Here is a 22,775-nt window from a genome sequence, read left to right as displayed (position 1 = left end):
TTTAGAGAGGATGCCTATCCAGAAATCCCTAGGTCCTCCAGCACAACTAGGGATACATCTGTAAGAATCTTTAGGTCTTCCCATGCAACTCTAGAGATGAGACCTCTCCAGGAAACTTGAGGTCCTCCAACACAGCTCTAGAAGGGATACATCTTTAAGACTCTCTAGGTCTTCCAACGCAACTCTAGAGAGGATACCTCTCCAGAAACTCAAGGTCCTCCCAACACAACTCTAGAAGGGATACATCTTTCAGGCTCTCTAGGTCTTCCAGTGCAGCTCTAGAGATGATAACCCAGGAAACTCTAGATCTTTCAATGCAACTCTAGAGAGGATATCTTTCCAGAAATCTTTAAATCCTCCAGTGCAATTGTAGAGAGTCTCTAGGTCCTGTATTATAACTCTAGAAAGGATGCCAATCCAGAAATCTCTAGGTCCTCCAGCATAACTCTAGAAAGGATACGTCTTTAAGGCTCTCTAAGTCTTCCAACGCAACTCTAGAGAGGATACTTCTCCAGGAAACTCTGAGTCCTCCTGCTCAACTCTGGGAGCAAAAATCAAGTAATATAACAGCATTTGGTTGTAACCACAGTCAAGCAGAACGAATCGGGTCAAAAGGAGGATCCGGAGCCAAGAAAAAAAGAGGCTGCTTGAGATAACACTTACATACTGACCCAAATAACAGGCATAACATGCCAAATAGACCTGGGAGGAGGCAAAGAAGGTTATTATCAGTTGGAAGATGCTGCGAAGGGAAAGAACAGCATGGCAAGGGGGCCTGGCAGGAGAGAGATTGCTTTTGCAAAATGGAGCAATCTGTTTCAGGCTTATAAAAGGGTTGGCAGGATGCCTCCCATCAGAGAATGGTCAAGGGAAAATCAACATCTCTTCCCCAAATCCCAGGCTGGGGACCTTCCAGTCCTTTTTCTTGGTCCAATTTATGGCCAGGAGAGCAGACTGCCCTGCCAAGCCTCAGTTTTCGTTGAATGATGTAACTCGCATTTCCAGAGTTGAAAAAGAGGTTGTTGAGATTGTGGGTCTTTTTGATTCAGAAGCTGTGGGGCTCTGTTTCCTTGGGGTCACAAGCAATGCATTTACACTATAGAATTAATGCAGTTCTACATTTCTTTAATTGCCATGGCTCAAGGCTATGACGTTCTGGAAGTTATAGCTTTTCAAGAGTCTTTAGCCCTCTGTACCAAGGAGCATTTGTGCCTCACCAAACTACACTTCCCAGAATCATAGAATCAAAGAGTTGGAAGAGACCTCACGGGCCATCCAGTCCAACCCCCTGCCAAGAAGCAGGAATATTGCATTCAAATCACCCCTGACAGATGGCCATCCAGCCCCTGTTTAAAAGCTTCCAAAGAAGGAGCCTCCACCACACTCCGGGGCAGAGAGTTCCACTGCTGAACTGCTCTCACAGTCAGGAAGTTCTTCCTCATGTTCAGATGGAATCTCCTTTCTTGTAGTTTGAAGCCATTGTTCCTTGTCCTAGTCTCCAGGGAAGCAGAAAACAAGCTTGCTCCCTCCTCCCCTTGACTTTCTCTCACATATTTATACATGGCGACCATATCTCCTCTCAGCCTTCTCTTCTTCATTCTAAACATCCCATAGCACTGGGTCATGGAGGTGGAAGCAGTGTCAAACTGCATTAATTCTGCGGTGTAGATGCATCCCAACCATGTCTATTTGAATCTGGTTGACATTCCTGTACAGCAGCATTTCTCAACCTGGGAGTCAGGACACCTGAGGGGGTGTCAGAGGATTCTCCAAAAACACAGTATTTTCTGTTGGTCATGGGAGTTCTGTGTGGGAAGTTTGGCTCAATTCTATCGTTGAAGGGGTTCAGAATGCTCTTTAACTGTAGGTGAACTATAAATCCCAGTAAATACTATTCCCAAGTGACAAGGTCTATTTTCCCTAAGCTCCACCAGTGTTCACATTTGGGCATATTGAGTATTTGTGCCAAGTTTGGTCCAGATCTATCATTGCTTGAGTCCACAGTCTGGATGCAGGTGAACTACAACTCCAAACTCAAGGTCAGTGCCCACCAAACCCTTCCAGTATTTTCTGTTGGTCATGGGAGTCCTGTGTGCCAAGTTTTGGTTTGATTCCATTGTTGGCAGAGTTCAGAATGCTATTTGATTGTAGGTGAACTATAAATCCCAGCAATTACAACACCCAAATGACATAACCAACCCCAACAGTATTCAAATTTGGGCATATTGGGTATTTGTGCCAAATTTGGTCCAGTGAATGAAAATACATCCTGCATACCAGATATTTCCATTATGATTCATAACAGTAGCAAAATGTCAGTTACGAAGTAGCAATGAAAAAAATTATGTTTGGGGGTCACCACAACACGAGGACACAGCATTAGGAAGGTTGAGAAACACTGCTGTACAGTCTTCAAGGGCCACCCAATGCGTGCAACATATTGCAGTAGTCTATCCCGAATTTTTATCAGGGCACAGTGCTTTGTGTCATAGATATTACTTTTGTGTTAGAAATAATGGACATGCAACTGATTGCGTGGCCTTGAGTTTCTTTTCTTTCAGATTGAATCAATAGGTGTGTTCCCAGCCAAAGGACCCAATTTTCTGAAAATAGAAAGTACTTGGGAAAAGACAAGATGGGTGTTGATGGTGCTAAGCAATGGCAAACCTTTTCAGAAATACAGATATTGGACCCCAGTTGACTTTCGGCTGCTGAACAAGTTATATCATCCGAAGCAATCAATCCTCCTTGTTATGTCCCAGTGCTGCAAACGCTAGCAAAGGCGACTTGAGTTCGTGCATTATACAAATAGAAATACAGTGTTGGAAACTATGGTTTCCGCAACAGAGTCGTTGCCACTCCCTCCGGGGAGAAAATGGCCCATTTCCATGGTACATTACCATCGGCAAACAATTTTATTCTTCCAAGTAACTGAAATTCGGATGGCCAAGGGGTTGAATGCCTTATTTGCACAAGTATCGAGGCACAAAGGAAAATAAGAGTAAGCGAAAAGGTGCCAACAGCAGAGTTGCAAACTCATTTCAGGACCCTTCCACACAACCATATAACTCATAATAACAAGGCAGAAAATCCCACAATATCTGCTTTGAACTTGGTTTTCTGAATCCACACTGCCATATATTCCACTTCAAAGCAGAAAATGTGGGATTTTATTCAGCTGTGTGGAAGGGGTCTTAGGTGTCCATTTGATCAACTATGGGTGCATCTGCACTGTCAAATTGTTGCAGTTTGACATCACTTAGAATCCTAGAATCATAGAATCAAAGAGTTGGAAGAGACCTCATGGCCCATCCAGTCCAACCCCCTGCCAAGAAGCAGGAATATTGCATTCAAATCACCCCTGACAGATGGCCATCCAGCCTCTGTTTAAAATCTTCCAAAGAAGGAGCCTCCACCACACTCCAGGGCAGAGAGTTCCACTGCTGAACGGCTCTCACAGTCAGGAAGTTCTTCCTCATGTTCAGATGGAATCTCCTCTCTTGTAGTTTGAAGCCATTGCTCCATTGCGTCCTAGTCTCCAGGGAAGCAGAAAACAAGCTTGCTCCCTCCTCCTTGTGGCTTCCTCTCACATATTTATACATAGCTATCATATCCCCTCTCAGCCTTCTCTTCTTCAGACTAAACATGCCCAGCTCCTTAAGCCGCTCCTCATAGGACTTGAACTGGCATGGCTCAGTGCGGTGGAATCCTGGAAGTTGTAGTTGTGATGAAGCATTGATTTTTAACTGTAGGTTAAGCTTAGTTATGTATATGTGTCTCTACAGTTAAATATGATTGTATTTATTTATCGTGTCAGGGGCAACCAGACAATTGTATTACATTTCTAACAAAGAGACAAAACACAAAATTTGCAAGCTTGGTAGTTGACTAAATGTCCTTTGACCAGTATCTGGCCCCTTGGAGTGCCTCTGCTGTTGCCGCAAGGAGGTCCTCCATTGTGCATGTGGCAGGGCTCAGGTTGCATTGCAGCAGGTGGTCAGTGGTTTGCTCTTCTCCACACTCATGTGTCATGGATTTCACTTTGTAGCCCCATTTCTGAAGGTTGGCTCTGCATCTCGTGGTGCCAGAGCGCAGTCTGTTCAGCGTCTTCCAAATCACCCAGTCTTCTGTGTGCCCAGGAGGGAGTCTCTCATTTGGTATCAGCCATTGATTGAGGTTCTGGGTTTGAGCCTGCCACTTTTGGACTCTCACTTGCTGAGATGTTCCAGCGAGTATTTCTGTAGATCTTAGAAAAACTATTTCTTGATTTAAGTAGTTGGCATGCTGGCTGATATCCAAACAGGGGATAGGCCAGAGATGTCACTGCCTTGGTCCTTTCACTATTGGCTGCTACTTCCTGGCAGATGTCAGGTGGTGCAATAGCAGCTAAACAGCGTAATTTCTCCAGTGGTGTAGGGCGCAGACATGCCGTGATAATGCGGCATGTCTCATTAAGAGCCACATCCACTGTTTTAGCATGGTGAGATGTGTTCCACGCTGGGCGTGCATACTCAGCAGCAGAATAGCCAAGTTTAAGGGCAGATGTCTTCACTGTATCTGGTTGTAATCCCCAGGTTGTGTAGATGGGTCCTCAATCAACGTCTTTCCTTTCCTTTCCTCCGCAGTTTCACAGAAGCCATGAAGAGCCAACCCAAGCTGGAAGTAATGGATTGTCTCCTTGGGTACTACGTCGGTGTGGCCTTTGCAGCCGTTGGCTCCCTCTTTGTCATCTCCAGCTTCCTTGCCTTAGGTTTCTTTGGGACGTTCTTGGGTAAGCTTCAAAACAAACTCATGCATGACCATATAAGGTCAGGTTTCAACCAGGTGGTCAAGTTCTCAAGTTGGAACTTTGATTGTCAAAGAAGGGGAGGATTTACACCAGGCATCCTCAAACTGCATCCCTCCAGCTGTTTGGGCCTCCAACTCCCAGAAGCCCTAACAAGCTTGTTCAGTTGTCAGGAATTCTGGGAGTTGAAGGCCCAAACAGCTGGAGGGCCTCATAATTGACAACTCTTGGCATCAATGTCCATGGAGTCATGGGCTTTTAATTCTAACTTTAAAGGAAATCCCCAAAGTGCTTACCCTTAATCTCTTAAATTGATGGGGAGATATTGGAAATATATTGATACATAAACTGTATGTACTTTAGAAGGATTAAAATGTAAGAAAAATCAGGCTCTCTCTGTGTTAGAAAGCTGAGCTGACAGGCCAGGAAGAATGCTGCAGGAGATCTGTGTTGAAAGGGGGAAGAGAAGCGAGGCATGTTATCTATGCAGAGACTGGTACAGTATAGCACAGGCTATACCTTCTTACTTCTAAGTAAGGAATCTCTCTCCCTCCTGACAGGTCAAAGTAGGCCTCATGATGGATTGGTGTAAGCTGTAAACTGCTCTTAGGAGAAAAAAAAAAGAGAGTCATGCCTCTTGCATGTTGGAAGATAGAATTTTATCTTTCTATGATGCTAAAGTGACATAGAGATGATGTAATGTATGTAGAATTATGTTTCTTTGTTTGCCTGCATTTGAAGAAATATAAAAGGCAAAGTCAACTCCTTTATCCTCACTCTGGTTGCTTTTTTACACAACTCCTCACCAGAGTCCCAGCTGGAAGTAAACGTACTTTTCTGACCTCCAAACAAAGGATTGCTCTTGGTATTATCTCTCCTATCTGCTGCTACAAAAATTAGATCAACTCCTTGGTCTACCTTCTTGAAACTTTGGACTAAAACCCAGAGTGGAGTCATGAAATGGAGAGCACCAGATGCTACACTTGAATGGTTTTGAGCTTCATCTCAGAAAGGAGCAAACCTAAAGGCTCAAGTTCTAGAACAGCATTTCTCAACCTGGGTCAGGGGGGTCCTGTGTGGGAAATTTGGTTCAATTCCATCATTGGTGGGGTTCAGAATGCTCTTTGATTGTAGGTGAACTATAAATCCCAGGAACTACAACTTGCAAAGGTCAAGGTCTAACTCCACCAGTGTTCACATTTAGGCATATTGAGTATTCGTGCCAAGTTTGATCCTGATCCATCATTGTTTGAGTCCACAGTGCTCTCTGGATGTAGGTGAACTACAACTCCCAAACTCAAGATCAATACCCACCAAACCTTTCCAGTATTTTCTGTTGGTCATAAGATGGTTCAATCCCATCGTTGGTGGAGTTCAGAATGCTCTTTGATTGTAGGTGAACTATAAATCCCAGGAACTACAACTCCCAAATGTCAAGCTCTATTTCTCCCAAACTCCACTAGTGTTCGCATTTGGGCATATTGAGTAGTCATGCCAAGTTTGAGTCCATCCAGATCCATCATTGTTTGAGTCCACAGTGCTCTCTGGATGTAGGTGAACTACAACTCCAAAACTCAAGGTCAGTGCCCTCCAAAGTATTTTCCATTGGTTATGGGAGTTCTGTGTCAAGTTTGGCTCAATTCCATCGTTGGTGAAGTTCAGAATGCTCTTTGATTGTAGGTGAACTATACATCCCAGCAGCTACAGCTCCCAAATGTCAAGCTCTATTTCTCCCAAACTCCACCAGTGTTCGCATTTGGGCATATTGAGTAGTCATGCCAAGTTTGGTCCAGATCCATCATTGTTTGAGTCCACCATGCTCTCTGGATGTAGGTGAACTACAACTCCCAAACTCAAGGTCAATGCCCACCAACCCTTCAAGTATTTTCTCTTGGTCATGGGAGTTCTGTGTGCCAAGTTTGGTTCAATTCCATCAAGGGTGGAGTTCAGAATGCTCTTTGAGTGTAGGTAAACTATAAATCCCAGAAACTACAACTTCCAAATGACAAAATCAGTCCCCACAACCCACCAGTATTCAAATTTGGGCGTATCGGGTATTCGTGACAAATTTGGTCCAGTGAATGAAAATACGTCCTGCATATCCAATATTTACATTACGGCAAAATGACAGTTATGAAGTAGCAACAAAAATAATTTTATGGTTGGGGGTCAGCACAACATGAGGAACTGTATTAAGGGGTCACGTCATTAGGAAGGTTGAGAACCACTGTTCTAGAAGCTCCTAGTAAGAACCCCTGGAAGGTAGGAAAATCACCTTTCCTTTCTCCATAGGGCTCTCCTTCTTAAGTCGTGCCATTCAATTAGGCATTTGAGAGATGTTTCGAAAGTGGCACATAGTGCATCGCTCGAACTAAAGCGTTTCTCTGTGGCTTCCCAATTTCCTTCGCAGCAGGGGCCACTTTTGAACGGTGGGGTCTCTTCATTCCAAGCTCACTCGCCCTATTGCTTCCCTTCCTTAATTTTCACAGGAGTGTGAACTCAGTAGGGTAGCACACCTACATCTACCTGGGCCATTGTTCCTCCAAAACCATTGTGCCGAAGCTCTGGCGCTCTCCGGATTGCTCATTTTTGAATGCTTAGATGTATTTGTTTCCCATTCTCTATAAGGCTTTTGCCCTATTTTCTGCAACATGTCACGATTAATCCATGCCTTGGAGGAGGTAATGAGGTTTCTGTTGAAAGGAGGCCAGGCAGAAGAGGGCAGATATGGGAACCTTTCTTAGCTGCTTTACTATCATTACAACTAGACCACTCACATATACAACAGCAGCAAAGGGATACATCTGTAGAATGTATGCATTTGTGATGTCACAACTCAATGCTATGGAAGCCTAGGATTGGTTGTTTGGCGGCCTAGGATTTGTCGTTTGTATTTGTGTGTTGCACCTTGAGTGCTTTTGTGAGCTTCCCCAAGTCCCTTCGGGGAGATGGTGGTGGGGTACAAATAAAGTTTATTATTATTATTATTATTATTATTATTATTATTACTAGCCGTCCCCTGCCACACGTTGCTGTGGCCCACATGGGGGTTCTGCGTGGGAGGTTTGGCCCAATTCTATCATTGGTGGGGTTCAGAATGCTCTGTGATTATAGGTGAACTATAAATCCCAGCAACTACAACTCCCAAATGTTAAGATTCTATTTTCCCCAAACTCCACCAGTGTTCACATCTGGGCATATTGAGTATTCGTGTAGAGTTTGGCCCAGATCCATCATTGTTTGAGTCCACAGTGACCTCTGGATGTAGGTGAGCTACAACTCCAAAACCAAAGGACACTGCCCACCAAACCCTTCCAGTATTTTCTGTTGGTCATGGGAGAACTGTGTGCCAAGTTTGGTTCAATTCCATCGTTGGTGGGGTTCAGAATGCTCTTTGATTGTAGGTGAACTATAAATCCCAGTAACTACAACTCCCAAATGACAAAATCATTTTTTGAGTGAAGGATATACATTGGGTTGTTAGGTGTCTTGTGTCCAAATTTGGTGTCAATTCGTCCAGTGGTTTTTGAGTTCTGTTAATCCCACAAACGAACATTACATTTTTATTTATATAGATTATTATTATTATTATTATTATTATTATTGTAAATTAACCAAAATAATATAACGCATAGGAGGTTGTAAATTTATTTTTGCCACCCAATTGCTATTTTGATAGCAAAAAGTGTTATTTATTTACTAGCCGTCCCCTGCCATTCATTGCTGTGGCTCAGTCTGTGTATATGTGTGTGTTTTGTGTATATGTGTGTATATATTTGTGTATATGTGCATATATGTGTGTTTGCATATATATCTATGTGGTTTTGCGCATGCATTGTAATGTATTTATATATATATATATATATATATATATATATATATATATTGCTTTTTAAGTCTTTTCTGCTGTGTTTTTCAGTATTTTTATGAGTGGTGGTCACTCGTTGGCCTGATAGGTGTATTGTGTCCAAATTTGGTGTCAATTCATCCAGTGGTTTTTGAGTTATGTTAATCCCACAAACGAACATTACAGGTAATCCTTAGAGCTCAGGATGCTTGTCTGTTCTTAAGGTGAAAGGCGCATGTCTGTGTTTTAGATGGATTAGGGATCAGCTTGTTTTCCCTGTAATAGGCAGTAAGACCACCTAAAGTTTCAGAGAGCTTCTGTTCAACCATTTCAAAGCTCCCTGCTTGGGCGGTGATGGCACAATCGTCGGCATAGATGAAACTCTCTGTCCCTTCTGGTAGTGGCTGATAATTTGTGTAATGTTGAACATTGATGGAGCAAGCACGCTGTCCTGAGACAGGCCATTTTTCTGTTTCCACTATCTGCTTCTAGCGCCCACTTTTTGCTTGGTATTCAAGCAGTGCTTCTTGTAAGGCAGAACACGGTCCAGAGTGACTCCCAGGTATTTGGATGTGCTGCAGTGTTCCAGTGGGATCCCTTCCCAGGTAATCCTCAGAGCTCGAGATACTTGTCTGTTCTTAAAGCACACTGTACTGGGAAGCATTATAATTGATTGAAAAGGTATCCAGGAGCGTTAACTCTTGGCCAGAAAAAAATGGGATTCTGGAGATGTTGAGAACCAAGATCCAGGGGAGCAAACTGCTTTGGTTAGACCACACCTGGAATATTGTGTCCAATTCTGGGCACCACAATTCAAGAGAGATATTGACAAGCTGGAATGTGTCCAGAGGAGGGCGACTAAAATGATAAAAGGTCTGGAGAATAAGCCCTATGAGGAGCAGCTTAAGGAGCTGGGCATGTTCAGCCTGAAGAAGAGAAGGCTGAGAGGGGATGTGATAGTCATGTATAAATATGTGAGAGGAAGCCACGGAGGAGGGAGCAAGCTTGTTTTCTGCTTCCCTGGAGACTAGGACGCAATGGAACAATGGCTTCAAACTACAAGAGAGGAGATTCCATCTGAACATGAGGAAGAACTTCCTGACTGTGAGAGCCGTTCAGCAGTGGAACTCTCTGCCCCGGAGTGTGGTGGAGGCTCCTTCTTTGGAAGCTTTTAAACAGAGGCTGGATGGCCATCTGTCAGGGGTGATTTGAATGCAATATTCCTGCTTCTTGGCAGAATGGGGTTGGACTGGATGGACCATGAGGTCTCTTCCAACTCTTTGATTCTATGATTCTATGAAACAGTTGCCTTTTGGAGAGAGTTTGGGGCAAAAATCACCCCAAAATTTAAAAATTGGGGCAGGTTTTTGAAAGCTTTAGGGAGGGTCCCTGCCCCCCCCCCCCAAATCGCATTTAGGGGCCCCATTAGGTGCTGCTGGGCACCCTTTATGCATACAATGGAAAACTAGCAGTGGAGAGGAATGGTTTTCATTGAGAGAAACAATCCCTCCATGAGCTGCGGTTTGCTCGGATTTAGTAACCAAACCATTCACACAGCTTTGTTTAATGTGCTCTTAAGGAAGATTAGCACAAATGCCCGACTTATGCTTTTCCAGGTACTGTCAAAACATCTTGTTTCTCTCTCTACTGGTTTGTGTGTCTGTCGGGCTGGAGAATTAGAGCAACTCAAAAGCTTGCTCTCGGGTCTTTGTGTTCTTCCTCTGTGCCCCAAATGCTCCCAATTTGGACTCCAAATCCCTACTGTTTCTGCAATTTTTGGAAAGGACAAAGCTTTCCAAGGCCAAGTCTGGTTGTCTCTTTATCTCCCCCATCTGACATCCAAACGAGCGTATAGACGCCCAGGAATTCATAAGAGGCGCCTAATATACAATTTGCAGAAAAGTAGGAGGAGGAAGGTAATATTTCAGGGAAAAGACAGGCAATTTTCTTGCAGCGAGATGGAATAATAATGATACCTCCGCTGAGAACGAAAGGTCTTGGATTGTGATGGTTGCCTCGAATGATGGGCAGGTTTGGCGTCAGTGGAGTTTGGGAGAGAAGGAGGAAGTCCTGTCCCATGTTTGTTTGTTTACTTGTTTATTTGTTGCATTTCTATACCGCTCTTCTCACTCATATCAAAATGGCAAAAAATCAATGACGAACATACATATAAAAGCAATACATAACCTAACTAAATTAATAACATATAAATATGAATTAAAACCATTAATAACTATACAAAGACATATCATAACGTAATAAACATTGGGTTATTGAGAGTTTTCCGGGCTGTACAGCCATTTTCCAGAAGCATTCCCTCCTGACGTTTCGCCCACATCTATGGCAGGCATCCTCAGAGGTTGTGAGGTCTGTTGGAAACTTGGCAAGTGGGGTTTATATATCTATGGAATAATGTCCAGGGTGGGAGAAAGAACTCTGGTCTGCCCGAGACAAGGGTGAATGTTGCAATTGGCCACCTTTATTAGCATTTAATGGCCTTGTATTGTCGAAGTCTACATAGGGACCACCAAACACAGCGCCCAAACATGAATCAAGGAACATGAAAGGCATTGCAGACTACTTCAACCATAGCAGAGCACCTCTTCCTTTCTGTTGAAATTGTCCACATGCTTGTGGATTTCAATGGCTTCTCTGTGTAGTCTGACATGGTGGTTGTTGGTGTGGTCCAGCATTTCTGTGTTCTCAAATAATATGCTGTGTCAAATAATATTATGCTATTATTTGAGAACACAGAAATGCTGGACCACACTAACAACCACCATGTCAGACTAAACAGAGAAGCCATTGAAATCCACAAACAAGTGGACAATTTCAACAGAAAGGAAGAGACCATGAAAATGAACAAAATCTAGCTACCAGTATTAAAAAAAACTCTAAAATTACAACAGCAAAACAGCAGAGAGGAAACAACCACGCACATCTTAACACCTCTCAACAAAAGATTTTCCCAGGCTCAGCCAGGCCTTCAAATGCTAATGAAGGTGGTCAGTTGAAACATTCACACCCAGCTCCAGCAGAGAAGAGCTCTTTGCCCCACCCCAGCCATTCCACAGGTATATAAACCCTTTGTCCTAATTCCAACAGACCTCACTACCTCTGAGGATGCTTGCCATAGATGCAGGCGAAACGTCAGGAGAAATGCCTTTACAACATGGCGCTATAGCCCGAAAAAACCCACAAAAACCTAATTCATTCTACCCCCTTTCAACCCAGCGCCATCTAGAGCTCAGTCTTGTAATTACAAGATATAAATATAAGCTTCCACTATTCAACCGATTCTGTTTTCTGACTGTGATCCATTCCCTTAACCAAGTGCTTTCTAGATCAAATTAAGAAGTAAATTGGGATAGAATGCAATCATATATGAATAGAGGGAGTGCCTTTTTTGGACTGGCATCCTTAATCGGCACAGTCCCTGGCCTTGCAACAACGGCACTGGCTTTTCTGAGCTTCCGACATTCCCTTGCATAGCTTACAAATACCAGTTTCCACTTCTTGTTTTTCTCCCTGCTTCACTTTGAAGGAAAAGGGCGGCTTATCAAACCCTTTAAGTCAAATTAAAGAGGGAGCGGTGCGAAATGAATGGATGGGTTCTAAAGTGCCTTTGAGTCGGAGAAGTGCTTTGTGCTGAAATTACAATGGGCACTTATAGCACGGTCCCCCATTGTTTTAGCGTTCTGCTGCCCCCACCTCAATCAGTGTGAAGTTGACATGACTCGGAATTGACATTTGCACAAAGTGCAACACGCTATAATTTACGTGCATTACTACCCAGGGCCAGATCTACAATCGCTTTGGCCCCACGCTGTGCCAGAAAAAGGCCACTCGGCTTGAAGCCCCGAGAATGAATGGCCCTCATCCCATTGTTTTTCTGTCCCCGAACTGGCCAAGTGGGATAATGACACAGCAGAAAACTTTAGAAATCATGCCTTGCCTGTTGCTTGGCGATGGCGTTGACAACCTGCTGAGTCAGCCTTACAAATGTCGGAGTTCGAACATTGGCTTTGAGATTGCCGCACAATGACAATGATTGTTTTTTTTCTCCGATATGCAGAAACATATTGAGGATATGGGGGTAAAAATCTTGGGGTTCAATTGGAAGGGAAAAACCGGAGGGTTCATTCAATTGCAGGGTTCCATTGCATGAAAATTTGCAATTGGGGTTCAATTGGAAGTGCAAAATGTTTTTGTTCCTGTCAGTATGCACTTCATTCAATTTTGGGGTTCAGTTGCTTGCAAATGGTTGGATTCGATGCTTAGGTGCTAAATTGGATGGTGCATTCAATGGTGGGGTTCAGTTGCATGCAATTTGTAGGGTTCAAATGCAAAATTGGAAGGGTTGAATTGCAAGTGCAAAATGGTTGAGTTAATTGAGGGTTCTGTCCTGGGCCCGGTCCTGTTCAACATAGATCATAGAATCATAGAATCAAAGAGTTGGAAGAGACCTCATGGGCCATCCAGTCCAACCCCATTCTGCCAAGGAGCAGGAATATTGCATTCAAATCACCCCTGACAGATGGCCATCCAGTCTCTGTTTAAAAGCTTCCAAAGAAGGAGCCTCCACCACACTCCGGGGCAGAGAGTTCCACTGCTGAACGGCTCTCACAGTCAGGAAGTTCTTCCTCATGTTCAGATGGAATCTCCTCTCTTGTAGTTTGAAGCCATAGTCTCCAGGGAAGCAGAAAACAAGCTTGCTCCCTCCTCCCTGTGGCTTCCTCTCACATATTTATACATCTTTCTTAATTACTTAGAGCAGTGGTTCTCAACCTTCCTAAAGCCGCGAGCCTTAATACAGTTCCTTATGTTGTGGAGACCCCAACCATTAAATTATTTTCACTGGTCCAAATTTAGCACAAATGCTCAATACGCTCAAATTTGAATACTGGTGGGGATTGTTTTTGTCATTTGGGAGTTGTAGTTGCTGGGATTTATAGTACACCTACAACCAAAGAGCATTCTGAACTTCACCAACAATGAAATTGAACAAATGAACCAAACTTAGCACAAAGAACTCCCATGACCAACAGAAATTACTGGAAGGGTTTGGTGAGCATTGACCTTGAGTTTTGGAGTTGTAGTTCACCTACATCTAGAGAGAACCGTGGACTAAAATAATGATAATTCTGGACCAAGCTTGGCACGAATACACAGTATTCCCAAATGTGAACACTGATGGAGTTTGGGGAAAATAGACCTTGACATTTGGGAGTTGTAGTTGCTGGGATTTATAGTTCACCTACAATCAAAGAGAATTCCCCACAAACGATATAATTGGGATTAAACTTCCTACCAGAAAATACTGTGTTTTCTGATGGGCTTCGGCGACCCCTCTGACACCCCCTCGTGACCCCCCCCAGGGGTCCCGACCCCCAGGTTGAGAAACCCTGACTTAGAGGAAGGGTTAGAAGGCAGGATCATCAAGTTTGCAGACGACACCAAATTGGGAGGGATAGCCAATACTCCAGAAGACAGGAGCAGGATTCAAAACCATCTTGGCAGATTAGAGAGATGATTGGCCAAAACTAACACGATAATGTTCAACAGGGACAAATGCAAGATACTCCACTTAGGCAGAAAAAAGGAACTGCAAAGAGACAGAATGGGGGACGATGCCTGGCTCGAGAGCAGTATGTGTGAAAAAGATCTTGGAGTCCTCGTGGGGAGGAAGGAGAGCATGAGCCAACAATGTCATGTGACAGCTTAAAAAGCCAATGGGATTTTGGCCTGCATAAATAGGAGTCTAGTGTCTAGATCCAGGGAAGTCATGCTCACCCTCTCTTCTGCCTTGGTCAGACCACACCTGGAATCACATTGTGTCCAATTCTGGGCACCGCAGTTCAAGGAAGATGTTGACTCCAAGCTGGAAGGTGTCCAGAGGAGGGCAACTCATATAATCAGGGGTCTGGAGAACAAGCCCTATGAGGAGCGGCTGAAAGAACTGAGCATGTTTAGCCTGCAGAAGAGAAGGAGGAGAGGAGACATGATGAGGGTCATGTATAAATATGTGAAACTGCATTCATTCTACAGCAGGCATGGGCAAACTTTGGCCCTCCAGGTGTTTTGAACTTCAACTCCCACAATTCCTAACAGCCTCAGGCCCTTTCCCTTTCCCCCTCAGTCCAAAACACCTGGAGGACCAAAGTTTGCCCATGCCTATTCTACAGAATAGATCTCCAAACCTTTCGAAGCTCTGGATGGATCTTTGGTCTGCTCCGGCATTTGATGTTTCAAGTCCTTAGCTAAAATATTTGTCTTTTTGGCTTCTAGGCGACTACTTTGGCATCCTAATGGAAGCAAAGGTGACCGGCTTCCCCTTCAGCGTCTTGGACAACCCCATGTACTGGGGAAGCACCATTGTCTACCTTGGATGGTCTCTGATGTGAGTCATGTGGGGACGGGGGAGATGGTTATACTTGTCACTCAAGACTTTGCAAAACTACAACTCCCAGGATTCTATGGGATTGAGCCAGGACAGTTCAAGTGGTGTCAAACTGTATTTATTCTCCAGTGTACCCCTAGATTAAGAAACTGAGACTCTTGCTAGTTTTAAGCATGGAAACCTTCTCCCAAAGATTAAGTCCGCTGTTGTTCTGATGTCAACGATCAATGTCACCATGAAATATCCCAAATCCTGGTAGATCTGGCAGGATCTTTATTTCCAAGGTGACCCAATTGAAACCCTAGCTGCCGAGGATGAATTAATGACCATCTCTGACTCTTTGTCATCACCAAGGACTTCTAAATAATGCAAGAAAATTGCAAAAGGTGCCACGTCCATTGCATTCTTTTGTCCTGTATAATCCAGGAGCAGCTCGGTGTTGCCAAGTCTCATTTAAGAGATGAAAATGGGGGATAAATATAATAAATACAATAATGATAATGATAATGATAATGATAGACCTGGCTTTGGGTACCATTTTGTCTTTTGCTTTGGGAAGCTAAATATTTAGTCCTCTTGTCCTCTATCGATCTATCTGTCTGTCTATCCATCTATCCATCCAATGATCTATCTATCTATCTATCTATCTATCTATCTATCTATCTATTCATCCAGTCATCCTTCTACCTACCTACCTGTCCAACTGTCCATCCAATAATCAATCCATCCATCCACTTGCCTACCTAATCCATCCATTTAATAATCAATCTATCATTTATCCCTCTCTCTCTCTCTCTCTCTCTATCCATCCAATTATTATCTATCCATCCACCCACCCATCCAATCATCTATCTGTCTGTCTATCTATCTATCTATCTATCTATCTATCTATCTATCTATCTGTTCATCCAGTCATCCATCTACCTACCTATCTACCTACCTACCTACCCAACCACCCATCCAATAATCAATCCATCCATCCATCCATCCATCCAATCATCCATCCATCTATCTATCTATCTATCTCTATCCACTCACCCACCCGCCTAACTACCTATCCAATAATCTCTCTTTCTCTCTCTCTCTCTCCATCCATCCATCCATCCATCCACTCAATCATCTGTCTATCTATCTATCTATCATCTATCTATCTATCTATCTATCTATCTATCCATCCATCCATCAATCAGTCCAGTCATCCATCTATCTACCTACCTACCCACTTACCTACCTATCCCATCCATCCAATAATCAATCCATCCATCCAGTCATCCATGTACCTACCTACCTACCTACTTACCTACCTATCCCATCTATCCAATAATCAATCAATCCATCCATCCATTCAGTCATCCATGTACCTACCTACCTACCTACCTACTTACCGACTTACCTACCTATTCCATCCATCCAATAATCAATCAATCCATCCATCCAGTCATCCATGTACCTACCCACCTACCTACCGACTTATCTACCTATCCCATCCATTCAATAATCTATCTATCTATCTATCTATCTATCTATCTATCTATCTATATCTATTTATCCAATCATCCATCCATCCATCCATCCAATAATCCATCTATCTGGCTATCCATCCATCAGTCTCTTTAGTTCAGTCATCTTCTCTGCTAAGGAGAGTTCAGTGGTGTCAAAACTGCATTATTTCTGCAATGTAGAGGCACCCCAAATTCCTGAAAATGGAGCAAAACATAAATGCAGCCACCTTCCCCTTCTTTCTTGCCTCTCGAAGCCTCGCGATGCTTCTCTTCTCCAGTTTACTTGGGCAGCTGGTTAATACTGATTTGACCTTTTCGAAGAAGGATCTTATGTAATAATGGCGCCAAAGCCAGCAAAAAAAGAAAAGAAAGGAAAGCTGCTTAATCCTCTTGGACTTGAATTCAGAACAGGACTTTCTGTCGCATTCGCCGCGTTTCCAAGCCGGATGATGCAGATGCAGGTGTGGGACAAGGATAGATATTTCTAGTAGTATCATTATATAATTTCTCAAACCTTTCTTAAACAATTTTGGAAATTATTTCCAAATATTCTTCCTGCCTTTACAAAAAAGGCACCAATTTTCTCCTAATTGTGGTTACCCTCCCATCTGCCCTTCTGGACAATTCAATCACGGTCTCCATGACGCCCACAAACCAAGGCTGTTTCCTTCCATCCCAACAAGAACATGTTCTGGGTGACCTCACGAAAGGCACTTAGGGAACGTATCCGATTTCCTGGGCTTCATATTCTGACTTCTTTTTAAAGTCAAAGGAAAAGACAGGATAAAGGGAAAAAGACGAGCCAGAATGACAATCTATAGACAATCTATGCATCCTTCAGTCTTGGGTACCATCATTTCCATTTTTGGTGGGGAAATAATATTTTTTAAGTCTCTAAGGGTGCATCTACATCAGGCATGGGCAAACTTTGGCTCTCCAAGTGTTTTGTACTTCAACTCCCACAATTCCTAACAGCCTATCGGCTGTTAGGAATTGTGGGAGTTGAAGTCCAAAACACCTGAAGGGCCAAAGTTTGCCCATGCCTAATCTACATTGTAGAATTGATATGGGTTACCCCTTGAACTCTCATGGTCTTGGCTCCGTAGAGCCAACAATGGGCAATCCTTGGAAGATAGAGACTTTGGATACATCTACAACTTTGAATTAATACAGTTTGATACCACTTTGACTGCCATAGGATTTGTAGTTTGACAAGGGCACCAGCACTGTGGCACTGAAGAGTGAACTGGAACTACCAGAATCCCATAGCAAAGGTCCAAATGGTACCCATAGTCATTTATTATTATTATTATTATTATTATTATTATTATTATTACCCAACTTTCAATCCTTAAATGAAAAAATGGTATCAATTGCATTCGTTCAGAGGTGTATTAGAATTACTATTATTACATGGCAATTCATTCAAAGGTGTATTATTATTATTATTATTATTATTATTACCCAACTTCGATATCTTAAATAAGAAAATGCTGTATCTTCATCATCACCCTATTATTATTACCATTATCATAGTCATTATTAGTATTACCAAACTATTATTGTTTTAGTCCATCACATTGTTATTGTGGTTATGTTTATTGGAATGCTATTTTATTACTGTGTTTATATCTTTTTTTTTCTTTTCTTGATGTAATTTGATGATGTTGTTTATTATTAAGTTCTGGTTTTATCTTGTTTTATATGTTTTCCGGGCTTGGCCAAATGTAAGCCGCTCCGAGTCTCCATTGGGGAGATGGTGGTGGGGTATAAATAAAGTTTATTATTTATTATTATTATTCAGTGCTAATCAAGGTGGCGAACTGCAACATTTACGCTTGCCTCCAACAGACAAGAGTTCTTTCCCGCACCCTGGACATTCCACAAATATATAAACCCCACTTGCCTAGTTTCCAACAGATCTCACAACCTCTAAGTATGCCTGCCATAGATGTGGGCAAAATGTCAGGAGAGAATGCTTCTGGAACGTGGCCGTGCAGCCTGGAAAACTCACAGAAGCTCATTATTTTGATCTCTGATATTGCTGTTTTTAAATTGTTTTAAATTGTTTTTAAATTGTGTTTGATTTTAGCCTGTACTTGTAAGCTGCTCCGAGCCCCAGGGGAGTGACGGCATATAAGTTTGAATAATAAATAAATAAATAAATATCCAGATTCCACCTCTTAAATGAGAAAATTGTATATAGTGATGATGATGATTATGATGATTATCCAACTTCCATCCCCTACATGAGAAAATGTTATCAAACGGCATTCATTCAAAGGTGTAGATCGCACACACAATCCACTTGGACCTCAAAAGTCCTGGGCTGCATGGCCTCTGGAGACCCCTTCCAATGCTATGACCCTGTGATTCACACCTTCCGGTCCTGAATATTGTCTTTAGCCTACTTTTGCCTTACGTTCTGCCTTAGCATAACAAACCACAGGGCGATTCTCTCGTCGTCGTAACGCCGCGGAGTCCGCACTCATTTCAAACTGAAGTGTTTACTTCTGCAGCTTGGCCTTATTATTCGTCTCCGGTGTTTACATGCTTTGTCTCCGCAGCGGCACCCCACTCCCTGGCATGATGCTGCCTCTTGAGTCATATATACAGTCCTCCTCTTTGAATCATCGCCGAGACCTCTTCTAAGTCGCCCTCATTTCCATTTGTGACCCACTTTCGGAGTGGTTTTTCGGTCCGATCGAAACAATACGCAAAGCAGGTTGAGTCTCGATCGAAGCAGGATGAAAGATCATACCGAAATGAAAAATAATATTGGAAGACGGATCGAGAGAACAGCTTGTTCCATGGTTGTCACCTCTCCAAATGGACCAAGTTTTCCCAAAAGGGTCCCGTTATATATGGCATCCAGATCTCATTATATATGGCATGGTCCAGGCATGGGCAAACTTGAGTCCTTCGGGTGTTTTGGACTCCAACTCCCACAATTCCTGGCCTCAGGCCCCTTCCTTTTCCCCCTCAGCCGCTTAAGCGGCTGAGGGGGAAAAGGAAAGGGCCTGAGGCCAGGAATTGTGGGAGTTGGAGTCCAAAACACCTAGAGGGCCAAAGTTTGCCTAGGGCAAAAATCAAGGTTTGCATTCAAGCCATATTAGGTATATATGGCACACCCTTTTCTTGACTTGACAGCAAAAACTTGATTTTGCCAGTTTGTATAACACTTTACGAGGTCGTTGTCAAATGTTATGTAAACTGGCAAACGGCATCCTAAAACGTTATGTAAACTGGTCATGTCAAGGTTCGATGTCAAGTCAAGGTGTGCCGTATCTAAAATGGCAAAAACAGAGATTGCTTTTCAGGTGCCACTACTGCATCGGCAATCGGTGGACATAAATGGCATCCGGAGTCGGATTTGGCCACAGTGGTCCACGCCTTAGTTACCTCTAGATTGGATTATTGCAATGCGCTTTATGTGGGGCTGCCCTTGAAGACGGCCTGGAAACTTCAATTTGTCCAACGAGCGGCAGCCAGATTACTTACTGGTGCGAATTACAGGGAGTGGTCCACCCCCGGTATTTATTTATTTATCGTGTCAGCAGCAGCTAGACGTATGTATTGCATTTTTAACTAAAACAAACAGACAGACAAAACACAAAGTTTGCAAGCTTGGTAGTTGATTAAATGTCCTTTGACCAGTATCTGGCGACTTGGAGTGTCTCTGGTGTTGCTGCAAGAAGGTCCTCCATTGTGCATGTAGCAGGTCTCAGGTTGCATTGCAGCAAGTGCTCAGTGGTTTGCTCTTCTCCACACTCGCATGTCGTGGATTCCACTTTGTGGCCCCATTTCTTAAGGTTGGCTCTGTATCTCATGGTGCCAGAGTGCAGTCTGTTCAGTGCCTTCCAAGTCGCCCAGTCTTCTGTGTGCCCAGGGGGGAGTCTCTCATTTGGCATCAGCCATTGATTGAGGTTCTGGGTTTGAGCCTGCCACTTTTGGACTCTGGCTTGCTGAGGTGTTCCAGCGAGTGTCTCTGTAGATCTTAGAAAACTATTTCTTGATTTAAGTCGTTGACGTGCTGGCTGATACCAAACAGGGGATGAGCTGGAGATGTCACTGCCTTGGTCCTTTCACTATTGGCTGCTACTTCCCGGCAGATGTCAGGTGGTGCAAATAAAGTATTATTATTATTATTATTATTATTATTATTATTATCCCTAAAATCAAGGGTTGCCTTTTGGATTGGTAGCTAAAAAAGCCAATTGGATTTTGGCCTGCATAATGGATTATGGCTCAATGCTATGGAATCGTTGGGAGTTCTAAGTCTGCCAAGGGGTACTTTTGCCTCTCCACATCCCAAATGTAGCTCAATGAGATTTTGGCCTGTATCAATAGGAGTCTAGTGTCTAGATCCAGGGAAGTCATGCTACCACTCTATTCTGCCTTGGTCAGACCACTTTACCTGGAATTGCACTGTGTCCAATTCTGGGAGATGTTGACAAGCTGGAATGTGTCCAGAGGAGGGTGACTCAAATGATCAAGGGTCTGGAGAACAAGCCCTATGAGGAGCGGCTTAAAGAGCTGGGCATGTTTAGCCTGCAGAAGAGAAGGCTGAGAGGAGACGTGATGAGGGCCATGAATAAATATGTGAGGGGAAGTCATAGGGAGGAGGGAGCAAGCTTATTTTCTGCCACCCTGGAGATTAGGATGCAGAACAATGGCTCCAAACTACAGGAAAGGAGATTCCACCTGAACCTTAGGAAGAACTTCCTGACTGTGAGAGCTGTTCAGCAGGGGAACTCTCTGTCCTGTTAGGAATTATAGGAGTTGAAGTTCAAAACACCTAGACAGCCGAAGTTTGTCCATGCCTGCTCTATAGAGATGGACTCACAGAACCAGGGCAGCCTTGGGTACGCTACAAATTCCCTTTCCATCTTTCAGCTTGGCCTACATTTCTGCAGCTTCATCATCCCTGTCATCCTGGTCTTATATAACCGTCTTTTCAGCTCTTAAGTCACCTACCTAATCTCCCTCTTCGGCAAGGGAAATCTCATTGTTTAACCCACCATGAGTAAGAAAGAGAAAAGGCAGATGACCCAATTAGGTCCAGAGGCTAATGGATGTTACCGTCATACAGAGCTCGGATGCTGACCAACCGGAAAACTATATATTACAAAGATATCGAGTCCCTTCTCTTGCGGGAAGACATGAGATGGGGTCCTCTCAATGGTGGCCCCTTGTGTCCTTCCAAAAAGCAAGAATGTTCTCTTCCTTCCTATTCTATGATCCTATGATCAACAGGATATTAGGATACTGTTGTTGTTGTGTTGTTGTTGCTACTATCATTATTAGAACTGGAGTGTGCCGTTTTCATATGAAACATGCATTTATTGGTTAACTATGGCCCTTTCCATATTAAAATAATAATAATAACAACAACAACAATGTGTTGTCAAAAGCTTTAATGGCTAGACTCACTGGGTTGCTGTGAGTTTTCCGGTCTTTATGGCCATGTTCCAGAAGCATTCTCTTCTGATGTTTCGCCCACATCTATGGCAGGCATCCTCAGAAGTTGTGAAGTCTGTTGGAAACTAGGCAAGTGGGGCTTATATATCTGTGGAATAATGTCCAGGGTGGGAGAAAGAACTAATGTCTGTTTGAGGCAGGTGTGAATGTTGCAATTGGCCAGCTTAGTAAGCACTGAATAGCAGGCAGCAGCCAGGCTTTGAAGCTGCAAGGCCATTGAATGCTACTCAAGGTGGCCAACTGCAACATTAATTGCCTCAAATAGACAAGAGTTCTTTTCCCCACCCTGGACATCATTCCACAGATATATAAACCCCACTTGCCTGGTTTCCAACAGACCTCACAATCTCTGAGGAGGCCTGCCACAGATGTGGGCAAAATGTCAGGAGAGAATACTTCTGGAACATGGTCATACAGCCCATGTTCTAGAAGTACAGCAACTCGATGATGATGAGGATGATGAGGATGATGATGATGCCAGAATTGAAAAGTTGACGACAGATCCCAAATGTAGACTCTGCAAGGAAGCAGATGAAACAATAGATCACATCCTCAGCTGCTGCAAGAAGATCGCGGAGACAGACTACAAGCAGAGGCATAATACCGTTGCTCAGGTGAGTCACTGGAACTTGTGCCACAAATACCATCTGCCTGTGACAAAGAACTGGTGGGATCACAGGCCTGAAAAAGTTACAGAAAATGAACATTTCAAACTACTCTGGGACTTCCGAACTCAGACTGACAGAATTTTGGAGCACA

The 22,775-nt window shown here is 43.4% G+C and overlaps 1 protein-coding gene across 2 annotated transcripts in view; it reads left to right on the top strand.

Moving 5' to 3' along the window:
- LOC137094728 (phosphatidylethanolamine N-methyltransferase-like) overlaps nt 1-22,775 on the top strand; it is an 84,242-nt gene that overhangs the window by 54,508 nt on the left and 6,959 nt on the right. For both annotated transcript variants that reach the window (XM_067462178.1, XM_067462177.1), the window contains exons 4-5: nt 4,626-4,771; nt 14,922-15,033. In XM_067462178.1, coding sequence (XP_067318279.1) covers nt 4,626-4,771; nt 14,922-15,033 — 258 coding nt within the window. The remainder of the gene's footprint in view (nt 1-4,625; nt 4,772-14,921; nt 15,034-22,775) is intronic.

Source organism: Anolis sagrei, chromosome Y (assembly GCF_037176765.1).
Source record: "Anolis sagrei isolate rAnoSag1 chromosome Y, rAnoSag1.mat, whole genome shotgun sequence".
Classification (NCBI taxonomy): domain Eukaryota; kingdom Metazoa; phylum Chordata; class Lepidosauria; order Squamata; family Dactyloidae; genus Anolis; species Anolis sagrei.
The sequence above is the reverse complement of the archived record's forward strand: the minus strand, read 5'-3'. Positions and strand labels throughout refer to the sequence as shown.